Source organism: Caretta caretta, chromosome 1 (assembly GCF_965140235.1).
Source record: "Caretta caretta isolate rCarCar2 chromosome 1, rCarCar1.hap1, whole genome shotgun sequence".
In the NCBI taxonomy this organism is placed as follows: Eukaryota; Metazoa; Chordata; order Testudines; family Cheloniidae; genus Caretta; species Caretta caretta.
The window spans coordinates 33417852-33433339 of NC_134206.1; the positions used below are offsets into that span (position 1 = coordinate 33417852).

The window sequence follows — 15488 nt, forward strand, 5'->3', positions numbered from 1 at the left end:
GCGGTTCGCTGCTCCAGGCCAATGCGAGCTGCTGGAAGCGGCGGCCAATACGTCTTTTGGCTCGTGCCATGCTTTAGCTTTTCCTGCACAACTGGCGGAACAAGTTTGGGAACCACTGGTCTAGTTGAATCCTCATTCTACGAGCATCATTTCCTTTTCATCTGGTCTGAGCCTCAGCCAGCTTGTCTAATGTCTACCAAAAACTGGCTGGATCAGGTAAAACAGAGAAATAGAGCTGGAGTCATCAGCATAATGAAAACACTGTGTCATCCCATGCCTCCTTACTAACCCTTCTAACAGCCCCATATGCTTATCTTGACAACTTGGTAATACTACTTTCAGTGCTGAAACCAAGTAATTACAGAAAGCACTGTGATAAATTGGTACTGAATATGTTCCAAAACTACTTTTCAATTTTTAATCTTCTGACCTTTCAAAAAAATCAAACTAATACTAGATTTTAGGACTTAGGGCTTGTCGACACTACCACGTGGGGTCGATCTAAGGTACGCAACTTCAGCTACGTGAATGGCATAGCTGAAATCGACGTTCCTAGATCTACTTACCGCTGTGTCTTCGCTACGGTAAGACGACAGCTGATGCTCTCTAGATGTCACGCTATACTAGACACAATAAATCGACCCCCACTGGATAGATCGCTGCCCGCCAATCCAACGGGTAGTTTAGACAAGCCCTTAGTTACATGTATATATGTATTTTAGCACAGATATTGGCAGTCCAGAAAGAGTGGGGAAGGGAAGTATTTGAAATTTTGTAACAATTGTATACTTCTGAACTCAAAATGGTTTAAGAAGGTCAAATGATTTGCATATGACCAAATTTCAGCATGAAGAAACCTGAAGTATTTATGATATTAAATAACAAAGAAATTTCTTGAATGCTAACTCAGCCTTAACTACAGCGGTGCTATTGCACCAGTGTAGTAAATACAAACACATGCATATTTGCTAACTCTTAAGATATACTGTATTGATAAAATATTACACACGTTGTTTTGGAGAAAGGTTCAATAGTATCATTATTTACAGTATGTCACACGTATGCTATCTAAAATCATCACCAGATTATCTCCATTTCTCCAAAGCCAGCAGTTAAAATGATCCAGCTCTGGCATCACTAAGTCAACCAAGTGTCACACATACACCACCTGTTTAAATTTAGAACTGCAGATGGAACTGATGCTATTCTTAATTTATGTATAAGGCATCCAAATATTATGGTGATGAGGCACTGAAATATACAGCTAGAACTACTCTCATCTAAAACTAATGCAAATAAAAAATACAGTAAAATACATCTCAGCTAACTAAAATGACTTCAAAAGGCACCCAGAACATAGTGCAAAAACTCTGCCTAATTTAAACCAGATTGTATTTCCTGGTATCAATATTTTGATCAATATTACTTTTTGACACAGTAGTACTAATACATCACATAATATTTTTTTTCTATCCAGCAAACTTTAGGTGGGATTCTGTAGCCTTTTCACAGTCAAAACTTCAATTGTAGTCAATTTTGCCTGAGTAAGGACTATTGGATTGGGCTCTTCAATAACAATCAGAAATCAATAAATCTTATCCACCAACATAGCTTGATATTGCTCCTCTCCTTTGTCTTGAATCTTAAAACTATGGACATAACTTTCTCTGTATTTACCTAGCAAGAACTACTGCATGTTGCTGAAAGTAATTTTTGAATATGTACATATTTGATGAGATGGTGATCAGATGCCTAAGTGAATCCTGACTGGAAAAGGGTCAGTTAGAGAATATATTTAGGGCCCCACTTGAAGTTAACACAGGTTTTGCCATTGACTTCGATGGCAATATGATCAGATCCTTATTCTTTAACCATTTGTAATTTAGTCCCTAATTATGCAAACACTTACATCGGTGAGTATCTTTACACATTAAATTAAATGGAACTACTGACTAATATAAAGTTACTTACAAGTGTTTGCAGGATTCTTGCCTTAATGGGCATCTATTCTACTATTAACATGAACTCCACACTGTCTGCAAAATTATCACAGTACATTTTGTAGATAATATAGTATCTGAACATAAGAGTAATTGAATGTAAAAATTCATAATGTTTAGTGTTACACATGATTGTAGTATATATCTGGTTTGTTATTAATACTAGATTTCTCCCCTCCCCCCCCCCCCCCCAGGATAATAACGGTATGTGCTATCCTTCAACCAAAAGCCATGAACAGACATTTGCCTACTTGATTGTGGATCCTCTGAAACGACATGTTCATGTTTTGTACCATTCTTTTGGTGGGAGCTTATGTTTTAACTAATTATTCTTAATCTCCAGTTCTAAGTATTAGCAGTATAATGGAATGGAGGAGCTTTTCTTTCTATATGGAATTAATTACAAATTCCATAGTTCCATTCCCTTCAATGAAATACACATTGCCTGCCTATGCAAAAATGTGAACTGTGATATATTTTACGGAGTTTTTGTTGAATTATTAAGAAGGAATATTTTATGTTCATAGATAAATCATAATTTTATACAATGTTTAAAAAGGCTTTGTTTTTGCTAAATTGACTTTAACTGTAAGATTCAGATCTTGCAAACAGTGATGCTTGTACATACTTTTACTTATGGGTGTAGCTGCCTAAGGCTGCCTTAAAGGCAATAGAACTATTCATGCATAAATCTTTACAGGATCTGGGCCATAGTGAGTGCATCAGACTGTCTGAATATGATTTACACTAACTTGCATGGAATTCTTACCAGGGTCCATGAATCTTGCTCTTCTAACCTCCTATACTTTGATAGCTGTTGTGTTTCAAAATTCTCAATAAATATATTAAAACTGTTGTTCTCATATTTTTGTCACTAATTTTAATCAAATTTCATTTTATGTAATCTAGTTAAGAAATGATAGCTGTGTTATACACTCACTGGTCTGTATTATGCAGCATACTGAATCTAACCTCTTGGGTTAAATGGACTGAAAAGCAGAGGTTTTCATTGGACTCAATAACAGAGAAAGGATCAGTGAGAGCAATAAATTCTGACTAGAGAAAGAAATGTTTTGAATGTTTCTCTGTGTAATTTACCCTCTCCCAGAAACGTCACTTCGTGACAAAATTAGTGTCCACAGTGAAATATAGCAGTCATGGGGAGGGTGGGGTTCCATTGTGCGATGGCGGGTTCCAGCTCTTCCCCCCCCCGCCCCAGCCTGGGATGGGGGCAAGGGATCCCATTTCTTTTCTTCGCTTACGCCCCTCCCCAATTCCATGGGAGGAAAGGGGGGCAGTGGGAAGACTGGTTTCTCCCGCGCCCGTTCAGGGGATGCGGGCGGGGGAAGCGGTGCCGCTCTCCTGGGGGCCAGGGCTGGGAGAAGTCGTCTCTCTTCTCCCGCACCCCGTTCTGAGGGCAAAGGGGGGTAATTCTCCCTCCCCATTCCGGCGCTGAGGTCGCGGAGGGGGGAGGGGCGCAACAGGAGTCTAGAAGTTTGGAGGAATTTATTTTTAACTTTTCGATGCATGGACTTCTGCGTTGCAGGGAAACGCAGGCGGGCGGGAGTAGATGCTTGAAAAATGAAGCGGGCGGGTGCAAAAGGGCTAGCTTTCCTGGACGGTGTGCCGCCGGGAGTTCGCGTAGGACTTGGTAGTGGCCACTAAATCTGCCAGATTCTGTGCGGGCGGGCGCGCGCGCAGAAGGACCTGGCAGTGGTGCCTGGTTCTGATTGCGTTCTGCGCTGGCGGGCGTAGCAGGACTCTGTTGGAGGCTGGCTGTAGGATACGGTGCGGGCGGGCTCGCAAGGGGCGGAGCTGGCTGGGGAGTGATTCGGGCGGGCACATCTCAGAACTTTTGTTTAGTGTGTTGTGTGAGTTAGTTTCCGCCGCCGGGATAGAGGCGCCGGCCGGGCTGGGCCGGGCTCGGGCAACTTGCTGCTCGGTCGGGCTTGTTCTGCCGGTTGCTGCTGCCGGTTGTGTTTTCCGGCTGTGGGGGGGCTGAGCAGCAGCAGCGGGGGAGCCCCGGCCTGGGCAACGGGGTATGTGGGGTGGGGAGCCCGGGCTCTGAGTCGCCGAGCCCCGGTACGGACGCGGAGCCATGGATCCCGGGCAGCCTCAGCAGCAACCGCAGCCGCCGGCGCAGCAACAGGCGCCGCCGCCGGGCCCCCCGTCCGGCGCGGGGCAGCCCCCGGGCGCGGGGCCTCCTCCGGCCGGGCACCAGATCGTGCATGTGCGGGGCGACTCGGAGACCGACCTGGAGGCGCTTTTCAACGCGGTGATGAACCCCAAGGGCGCCAACGTGCCGCACACGCTGCCCATGCGGCTCCGCAAGCTGCCCGACTCCTTCTTCAAGCCGCCCGAGCCCAAGGCCCACTCCCGCCAGGTGAGGGGGGGCCGGCCGGCCGGGCGGGGGCGCAGCTGGGAGCTCTCCTGCCGCTATCGTCAGCGCCTGGGGGGTGCCTCCCCTCCCGTGTGTGTGAGAGAGAGTGAGGGGGGAGAGCGTCCTGTCCCCCCCCCGTGTGTGTGGGAGCGCCACCCTCCGCCCCTGAGTGTGTGTGTGTGTGTGTGTGGGAGCGCCCCCCTCTTGTGAGTGGGGGAGCGCCCCCCCGAGTGTGGGAGCGCCCCCTCCTGTGTGTGTGGAGGGGGGGAGAGTCCCCTTCCGCCCCCCCCTCATCGTGTGTGTGTGTGGGGAGGGGGGAAAGCACCTTCCGTTCTTGCATTTAGGAGTTTTGGAGGGGGCAAAACTCCCTTTCTTGTGGGGCAATTTCCCCGTTTACTCTGGTGATGCTCCCCTCTTCCTGCCTGCTTTCAGGGACCCTTTGGGATTTTAGCTGGGAAATTTTGTAAATAGTTCTGAGCAGGAGTTACCAGTCTCAGCAGCTGATTTTGCTGCTGTTCGCATTAGGCCCTGTCTCCGCCAGGACGTCTCACTCCCCAGCAGCCTACTTGGGCACCCAATAATTGCTCTCTTATTTTCCAGCTTTTGTTGGGAGAGCGGGATTTAAAGCCCCTAAAATTAATCTTAGAAATGTTTCACTTGAAAGTACAAAAGGATTGGGTTGTCTGATGTAATCTTCACACTGTTTATTTATCTGTGTGGAGGATGAGGAGGAGAGGAAGACAGGGATTGTGTCCAAACTTTAAAAAAAACCAATATGGATGTGGCTTTTCCACCATTTCATCATTGCACTCCGTAGGATTAAATTTCCCACATCAGAAGCTAATTCCAGTGCGTTGGTTTTTCTGTCCCTGTTGGTAGTCACCTTTCAGCTTTACTGAAGTACCATTAAATTAACCATATCTGCAAATTGGACTGAAATAACTTGCCTGCTGCAGTCCTGTTGTCTGAACGCTCAGGGCACAATCCTGCAAGCCTAAAGTAGAGGCTGAAAAAGAGTTGCAGGATTGGGCCCATAATAAGTCTCTAACAGTGTTTGTTCTTTAAGCCGCTTGACTCATGTGCCAAGATTGAAGTGTTGATACAAATATGAATAAAAGTTAATGTTTAGGCTGCTGTTCACTAAATTTTTGTAAACTGCCTCTCTCTGCTCAAATGTTTTTATTAAGCAATGAACTTTGTTGCTAAGTTATAAAATAGATTTTATTATAAGCTATTGTCACTTTATCTGTGTAGCCAATAGAAAAGAGATTTGCTCTGTATTACACAGGTGTCTGGTATTCCAGTAGTGAAGGGTCTGTCAACATTTCCATTATTAAACTCTGGTTTGGAAGGATTTATAACTCAGCTGTAAAATTACTCCAAGCTAAACTTTGGCATATATTTTCTCTGCCCAGGAGTTAATTCATTTCCCAAATATTTAAAAAAACAAAACAAACAAACAAAACAAACACACACAGTCTAGTCTTTAAGTTAAAGGACTGCAAAGAAAATAGCAGTGGTGATGGGTTATTTCTAGATTCTTGCTTTCTTGTAATTTATGAACTATGCATTATTGATGATGCACAGAGTTAGTCCCATTTGGAGTGGGTGGTAATAGCCTATTTTGAACTCTTGAAATTTGGGAAGAAGGTTACTACGTGTACAGCTAATACTTTTTACACCTATTTTTACTGTACAAGTTTTATCATGGTGTTCTTATGCACAAAGGTATACTAATAGGTATTCAGCAATCATTTATAGCTAGATGCTGTAATCATGTATATCGTTGAGTACATATTAAGACCACAATAAATGCAGCTAACTATATTACATATTTGAAATGTATTGTATGAGGCGCATGTTGTTAATATCGATCCATATAACATGCACCTTAAAGCTTGTGGGCTGTTTGCGTACATTGCAAATGCTACTAGAGTACACAGTTGAGCTCAAATCTTTGTTCCTTGGTGCTGGCTGGTTTTAGTACAATATATTGTACTATATATATTGTAGTAAATCATGTAGTTAAAAGCCAGTTGAAGCCATAGGATTATTGGGTTCATTGTTGGCCTTTTCATTTTAAAATGATTGTGATGGTGGTGTCTCTTTTTCTCCACTCTTGTCTGATACTGCAATAAGAATATCCACCTTGGGATTTTTGGGGGGGTGTAGGGAAAATATTAAGTGTAATACTTCACATCTGAGTGAGTTATATCCGTCCAATACATGAGCTGTAACTCACAAAAGCTTATGCTCAAATATATTTGTTAGGCTCTAAGGTGCCACAAGTACTCCTTTTCTTCTTCCAATACATGGTTGCTTTTGAAAATTTTAGCAAAATGCAGATACTGGATAATTGTGTAACATAGGCCAAATTCTGATTTTGAGAGTTTGCATGCTGTTACACGTAAGGCACAGTAGCTGATTTAATGAGACCTGGGATGAGTGTACACATCTGAGTTCATAAATGAGCCCCATGTATTCTGCAATACCTAGGTACAGTGGTATGGCAAGGGCTGACATTTACATAATAAAATGTAGGTGTGCAAATTATCCTACTGTACATGGAAAGTGAATGCCCTCATATATATATGTCAACATTTAAATACAGTTTTCATGGCTATTTTTTTTCCCCCTCCATGGATTTGAGTCCATATCAGGAAAACTACACAGTTTAACATGATTCACAGTCCTCAGTTCAGGAGAGACCCAGGTTGTAATAATTAGGGTTATGTGGGCCAGGGTTGAGGAAGGTTTGCAGAGATGTTGGTGGAAAACTTGATTTGTTTGTCCACATTCTGGCTGTAGCTGGTGCTGCTCTCTTTTTATACGCACCATACATACAATTAAAGTACAGTTTACTTGAAGGTTGGGAACCCTTTTCTTGCATATCATATCTTGCACTGTATTGAAATAGTCCTTTGGGGCCCAATTTGTAGTCGCTACTCCTGTGGAACTCCCACTGAAGCCAATGGGCTTTTACATCTGTGCAAGGTAGGTGCAAAACACCAACAATCCAGAGTAGTAGTTTACATCCACTTTGCATAGTCATTTCCACCAATTCAGTATGCAAGGGAATTGTGAATCAGGCTTGACATTAGTACCCTTTGAAGAATGGGGATAAGATCAGGCCTTAAGGTATGATCCTCACAAAGAAGATGGCTTTTTATATGTGTACAAAATAAAACTAAACAAGAATGAGAAACATTCAAAATTAATATTCTATAGGTGTATATATAAAAGTTTTGCAAGCTTGCTCTTTAAGTAATCTACTTTGGGCTACATCCTTGAATGTTAGCAACTTCGGAATAAGTAGAATTTTAGAAAAAACATATTTGCCTGCTTGTCTAGGAAACATTCAGTAAGTTAAAAGTAGGTTGTGTTCCAACAGGCATGTTTCTGCTGAAGTAAAATATCTTACAACAATTTAACTCCTGACAGGCCAGCACTGATGGGGGGTCAGCAGGAGCCTTGACTCCACAACATGTCCGAGCTCATTCCTCTCCAGCTTCGCTGCAGCTTGGAGCTGTCTCTCCAGGGACACTTACCGCCTCTGGAGTAGTGACTGGTCCTGGAGCTGCACCTTCTTCTCAACATCTCCGCCAGTCTTCATTTGAGATTCCTGATGATGTACCTCTGCCACCAGGTTGGGAGATGGCTAAGACGCCATCTGGCCAGAGATATTTTCTGAAGTAAGTAAAATCTATTTGAAAGAAGGTTAGCTGCATTTCTTAACAAAGTTTGTGTTCCATGTTGTTAAGAATCTCTGTGTGTAGGAATCGCTGCACCTTTAGTGTAAAATGTATTTTAAAATGAAAGGGCATGATTTTCAATAGTACTGAGCACCTATAGCTCCCACTGACTTCAATTGGAGGTGTGAGTGTTTGGCTCTTATGAAAATCCTGTGTGTTTTAAACATGTCTTCTTCTTGGTTTGTCTTAAATATGAAGTGGTGGTTTTCTGTGTTTGTGTTTTAAAAATCACTTGAATGTATATAATGATATTTTGACTTGCATAAAGTTCTTCTTCGGGCCAAAATAAATGGAACTGTCACACAAATTTGCTATAAAATGGATGTTAAAAATGTTAAGTAACTTTGGCAGATATTTTAGTGAGAGGAGTAAAGGATTGCTCTGATTGTTCAAAGTGCAATGATATAGGCACTGATTGTGCATTCAGATCCATGCATGCAGACTCCTGCGCCCACGCAGAGTCCATTGGTACGTGGATCTGATTACAGGGTTGGAGTTTATAGTTCTTAAAATTAACTTACATTGTTTGGCTTGAGAGGGAAAATTCATAAAATTCTTGAAAATTGCTCCTTACTCATGCACATATGGCTTTTTTCCTATAGTGAATTTAGTATGCCCTTTTCTATAACTGAGAAGAGCTTACATATGCCAGCAGTGTGATATGTAATCCATTAGGGAGCGTTTTCTTTAATACTGTGTAGTTTCTAAAGCATCAGGAGTCTATCCTCCTTTCTGAAAGAGTGACCACCAAGACATATAATTGGCCCTCAAATACTTGGACTGTATTTTTAGCATTTTCTTTTACTTATTTTTAACATTTTTTTTAAACTGGCAGGCTCCAAGTAGCCCATTATTTGTCATTTTGAATTTAGGGAAAATAAAGCATATATATAATGAAGCATTTACATAGTCATACCTTGCTTACCTTAAGATTATTGTAAACTTCTGTGTCATGTTTACCAAAATAAAGTATTCAAGCCTGAATTCTTTGGGAAATTAGTCTGTGTTAAGAACCTAAAAATAGGCAAAAGCCAAAGAGTATGTAGCTGTGATTTTTGTCGATGTAACTGAATAATACACGTTAGACCAAATCCTGAGCTGGTGTAAATTGGCATTGTACCTTTGAATTTTTGGAATTAGGCAAGTTTACGCCAGCTGAGACTATTTCCCACTGGGCCTTGAGGGAGCTCAACATAAATTTTGAAATTAGATCAAAACCGTTTTTTTTACTGTACTACTTAAACTCTTACGAACTAGCTTATATAATAGGGCAAAACTGCAAACACAACAGTCTGCTAATTCAGATCAAATGTAATGGATTTAAAATTGTGCAATTGATAGTGTTTCTTACTATTTTTAGTAATTGTCTATTTCAATTTTATAGAAAGGGTTTTATTGCTTTATAAGAGATGCAAAATGTCTTTACACTTAAATACACTTTTATAATTGATTCTTTAATTATGCTCATTCAGGTGAAAGTAGAGGGAAGGATTTGATCTTGGAAAGCTTTTCTACAGTTTCATTATTACTACAGAAAATCTTTTCCTTTTTTCTGCAAGTTTTCTTTTTTGTCCTTTCTTGGTGTCCTAGTATCCATTTCAAAGGGTCAGGTTTCAGCAAGAACAATAAAGAGCCTGAGACTGGAAAGTACACACAAGTCTGGCAAACTCATCTGCATGAGCAAGGTCGTTTGTTCTCAAGCAGACATCCAAAGTAAATGATTGAAAGAGCTGCTAGCTGTGAAGGATGTGTCTTGAAGGGGAAAAGAGTGGAAACAAACCAGGTTGTTAGGAAGAAAAATAAAGGCTGTACTTTTTGAACCTCTCCCTGCTGGGTCACATGCTGACCTGGGGAGATTTTCAACAGCTTAATAGGCTGTTTTCTTTTTACTTTCCTTGGGTGATTCTGTGCTTTGGGAGAGCCTGATGAGGACAGTTCAGAAGGCTCTGTTCACACTTGAAGATCAGCATTTGTTGTCCCTAATAGGTCTTATAACACTGTCTGCAGGTGTAACCCACAAGCATCATTGCAATTCAGAATTACTTGTGTTATCTTTATAACTTGAGTTCCAGTGAAACACTTTGGATATTTCAAAAACATACAGTAAAAATTTTTTTTGAAGAATTCCTTTTAGCATAAGCAAATGTATATTTCAGAAGTTTTCTTAAAACAATTATTTTGAACTTTAGATAGAATACATATATATAGGTCCTGGAAGCTGATTTAAACTGGCAGTTTGTCTATTTATACTTTGAGCTTTCTTAAAACATAAGTAAGTGTATCCAGAATTCTGCTGCTAATATAACTTTTGTGCTCTAATACAGCTAAATATAAATATATACAACTAGGAACAAAGAATGTAGGCCATATTTACAGGATGGAGGACTCTATTCTGGGAAGCAGTGACTGAAAAAGATTTGGGGGTCATGGTGGATAATTAGCTTAACATGAGCTCCCAGTGTGATGCTATGGCCAAAAGAGCTTGTTGATCCTTGGATGCATAAACAGGGGAATCTCGAATAGGAGAAGAGAGGTTATTTTATCTCCGTATTTGGCACTGGTGTGACTACTGCTGGAATAATGTGTCTAGTTCTGGGGGTCAGATTAAAAAAGGATGTTGATAATTTGGAGCATGTTCAGAGAAGAGCCACAAGAATGATTAAAGAATTAGAAAATATTCCTGATAGACTCTGGGAGCTCAGTCTGTTTAGAAGATTACGGGTTGACTTAATTCCAGGCTGTAAGTATCTATAAGGGGAACAAATATTTAATAATGGCTCTTCAGTCTGGCAGAAAAAGGTAAAACATCATCCAATGGCTGGAAGTTGAAACTAAACAAATTCAGACTGGAAACAGGGTGTACATTTTTAACAATGAGAACATTTTACCAAGGGTTGTGGTGGATTCTTCATTGCTGACCATTTTAAAATCAAGAATGGATGTTTTTCTAAAAGATATGCCGTAGACGTTATTTTGGGGAAGTTCTCTGACCTGTGTTAGGAGATCAGACTAGATGATCACAGTGTTCTCTTCTGGCTTTGGAATCTGTAAGCAATTTTTGCTTGTGAATAATTGGTTCCCTCTACAATATGCAGAGTTTTGGCCCCTCTTCACTAGCTTGGTATTGTTGCTTTTTGTTCCTATTGCCCTGTTCAGTAGCCATTCCATGAAAGCATGATCCTTTCTGGTAAACTGGTAAATAGAAGTACTGTACATTTATACAGAGTAGGTGAAAGTATTAGACATATCTTCAGTTGTTAGTCAGCCCTATGGTGTTGGTTATTGTAGTACACCCTATACTTATGCTTGGAAGGATTAGTTTTTTATCGATAAATTTTGATAAACATAGATTTCACCTTACACACCCAAACCAAAGACAGATATTTCCTGTGATGATAATTCAAATTTACAGATAGGCAAAGTAAGAAAAATGTTGCTTGGAAAAAAAAAAAAGTTTTATTTAAGGATATTTGTATATCCTTTGTATATTTTGACATATGACAATTTGTGTTTTAATAGTTAAAAGTTTTAACTTTTTGAATTTCAACATCTACTGTAGTTAAATAATTGTCAGACCCCATTGTCTTACTCCCCATAATTTCACACAATTATGAAAATTTAAATTGATAAAAATTTTAAAAAGGTTAAAACCCATTATTTTGTGTGCAAACTTACCAAAAAGTGCTTAAAATAAATATTGATATCCATCAAAAATATACAATATATAAAAAAATTAAATTCAAATCTGTCTATCCTGCAGACGGTTAAATACAGTAAAGAAATTTCACTTGAAGAGATCAAGAACTGCAAATGCAATAATTTTCACAATGGGAGAGGCAGATGAGAAAATGACTCAAAATGTTATAATGACCAACTCTTGTACTCTTATATCAGTCTGGGATATTCTGGGGTAGGATTCAGTTTTGAAATCCCAACATCCGGCATTCTTACATTAAGTCCATTTCAGCATCATCATTTAAACTTCATGTGTAAGTTTAAATTTCTGCCCAATATGTGGTGGTCCAATACTTTATTAATATTCAGATCACCATTATAACCAGGAGTTTTATTAGCATGATTAATCTATAGTGTAATTGAAGCAGAGTTAGAGTGGTGAAGCAAACACATTCCTGTCATGTGTGGTGGCATTTATACTTCATTAAAGCTGCAAACTTCTGTGAAATGTAGCTAGAGTTCATCAGTGGTAAAATAAGTCTTGTCTCCTTAGTAAGTAGTCAGATGTTAGTCTGCACAATATTATCATGCAGAGCAGAAGTGTTTCAGAATGGACTGAATATAAAATAAAGATGGCATGATTGGTCAGTAGATCAATCACGTGGCTTTTGAAGCACTTCCTGTTGGCCAGTGGTAGATTGACATTTCAATGAACTGTGAAGGGGGGGTACTAGCTCAACCCCGGGCAAGAGATAAAATGCATTGCTGCGGTAATAGCAGTCAGCACTTTGCAAAAGGGCAAATCCGTATACTAGATGTAATTTCTGTTGTTGTTTGCTTATTTTATATTCAACGCTGGACTATTCTAAATCATACAACACAGTACATTTAATTCCTACAAAAGTGGTGTAATACCCCTTCCTCTCTCCCCGCGTGAGGAAACTGCCATTGCTCAGTCCAACTGTCTTGTAGTTGCTTTTTCCTGCAGGAAGCCGTTCTTCCATGCAGTTTGTCAACAGCTTCCTATTGTCTTTATGAAGTGTTCTATGACTTCCTGAATAAAGCTGAGTTGGTTTTCAAGTGATATTTACTGTTACCATTAACCTTTTGTAAGATCTCTTATCAGATGGGTTATTGCTAGCTGTGTATTTCTTACACGTTCTGTACAGAGTTAGGGATAGATTCAGGTAATTTGATATAATATGGAACTAAAGGCCCTTAAAACAATAATGCAGCTTCATTCTTTGCTTTTATGTGATTTGTGATATAGAAAGGTAAAGGACCTAATAAAGTGATCGACACTGCTGTTACATTTCCTCTCCCATTCTTCCTCAACACTTATACAAAAACAAAGAAGAACTGAGCTGAGTTTTTTGACAGAAAATGTTTGTTGTTCTGTTTGGATCCAAGGTGACATTAAAATGTATGTAGTACCTTAGGGTACAGATGAAGTAAGTATTTAGCAACATAATTAATGGAGCTTCTCTGAAGTTGTTCGCCTTGCTCAGTACACAGCTCAGGTTCATTCTGACATTAAATGAATGGTACCGTTTGAGACTAAAATTGTAACTACTGCTTATGATAGGTTTAGGCTATTTTTTTTTATACTCATACTATTAAAAGCAGTTGAAGCTTTTACTACTCTCACTCTACTGAGCTATATGTAAGCTAGAGTACAAATAAAAACTTAATTTTATGTTCATAACATTGATTCCTGACTATTTGTTTTAAGTTTTCTCTAGTATTTACGATGCATTGTATATCAGCCAGCTTCCCCAAGATTAAAAAAAGAAACACATTTATATTAGCTAATTTCACAACAAACTCGGGTAACTAAAGGAAGGAAATATACTTGGGTGTGTGACATTTAAAAATTGTTAACTTGTGTGTGTGCCTGATGAGTTACGTTTCTTGGTTTTGGAAAATAGTATTATATACAATAAGATGACTTCATTGTCCTTTTAAAAATGAAAAGCCTTTAATATTCCTCTGATATTGATGCTGCAAAATTATTTTGAAACTGCAGTTGCACAAAGTATTTCTATATTTGGGGGGAAGGGCAACTTTGCCTATTTGTCTTGAGAGTGAGCTGGGAGAAAGATGGAAGTATGTCTTTAATGCTCTGTACAGAACTTGCGCTAAGCTCAGTGGGTGGGCGTCAATGGAAAGAATGACACACAATACCTCACTGCTTTCAAAAAGAAAATGCAAGAGCATTGATAGTATCCCTGTGTTGAATACTCTGCCATGTGCAGTATTTTTGTATTACTGTATACAAAAAAGTTAAGGTAATAGAGAACATGCAAACTAACAATACATCTCATGGAAATATGAATAAAGCATTTTAAATGTGTTTTCCTGTTATAAGTTTCCATTTTGTTCCAAAGGAAAACAGGACAATTGGCATCAGGTTGCGAAATTACAATGAATTGTGCTGGGTGCCTGGAAAAAAATCGTAATTAAAAATAGATACACTTTTGGAGATTCACACTGATATTTTTTTCATTGGTTGTTCATCTATATCATTTTAAAAGGACTTGGTACTCCAAAATTCCATTTTTTGTAAGAACAACATTTGTGCTTTGTAGGGGCCTGATACAGTCCTCATCGAAGTCCATAGTTGTTGTTTCATTGACTTCAATGGGCACTGGAGGAGGCCCTCACTGAGAGTCAAATATTAATGCTGTATGGGAAGCAAAACTCAGCAGTTGTGAATACAGCTTCCATTAACCTTAATAGGAGCTGTGCATGTACATTGAAGGGATGCGATTCCCCGTATTTAACTATAGGAGCATATTTTAGAACAATAACAAGATCACATTACTATCATTTTCTTTAAGTAGTATTAAGGGTGAAGAGCAAAACTATTTTAATTTTTTTTGAACATGTAAAACTACAACTTTAAAATCCCCTTGAAGCACTGATGTAAAACTGCCTCTGATATTGTTTGACGAACAATGTAATTTTGCTTTAATATAGGTGAAAAAGAAAATGTTTTTCATTTCTTTATAATATTGTTCACATTTTGGATTCCCCAAATTAAATTTAAGTTCAGCTTTGTATTCAGTTAGCATTACTCTGGTTTAAAATATATTGTAACACGTTAACCAGCATAAATTATCACTTGTAGCATTAATTAGTCAATTATCCGTGTTTTCTAATGGGAAGTCTTAAAGAGGCTGTGAGTATCAGTAATAGTGGTTACAAAGTCATACGTTTCTTAGAAGGGGTCTGCTTTTTAAAGGATTAATCAGCCTTCCAAGCAGTGAAAGAGATACTGATCCTTTTACGAAGAAAAATTGTTGCATGCCCTGGTTGCTCAAGTACTGTCACACCAAGTTTTCTGGGAACAAGTGTTGCCACCAGGGAAGCACTTTTATTTGCTGGGTTCTTGAACTCTCCTTAAAGGCAAACAAAAGTTTGGCATAAATCTTCTAACCATCCTATTCCCCTCCTCCCCCCCCCCCCCCGTCATTCTCAGAGGCTAGGAAAAAGGACAGTTGAATTGTTTAATACTCATCTGGTTCACAGCATGGGAGGGATAATAATCTGTAACCCATCAAACATATAATAGATGGTTGCAGCTCTGTAGAAAGCTGTAAATTAACAAAAGGATGCCAATTTGGAAGTTGTCATTCTAGTAACAGTGGTATTAGCCACTAATTATAACATTAATCATTT

At 39.4% G+C, this 15488-nt stretch overlaps 1 protein-coding gene across 14 annotated transcripts in view; it reads left to right on the plus strand.

The window, feature by feature from the left end:
- YAP1 (Yes1 associated transcriptional regulator) overlaps positions 1–15488 on the plus strand; it is a 184394-nt gene that overhangs the window by 30477 nt on the left and 138429 nt on the right. For 6 of the 14 annotated variants that reach the window (XM_048843668.2, XM_048843687.2, XM_048843677.2 and 3 more), the window contains exon 7: positions 7822–8072. In XM_048843668.2, coding sequence (XP_048699625.2) covers positions 7822–8072 — 251 coding nt within the window. Of the gene's footprint in view, positions 1–3817; positions 4384–7821; positions 8073–15488 lie in introns of those variants that run through there. The other 8 variants (XM_048843726.2, XM_048843765.2, XM_048843737.2 and 5 more) reach the window with 6 other exon arrangements.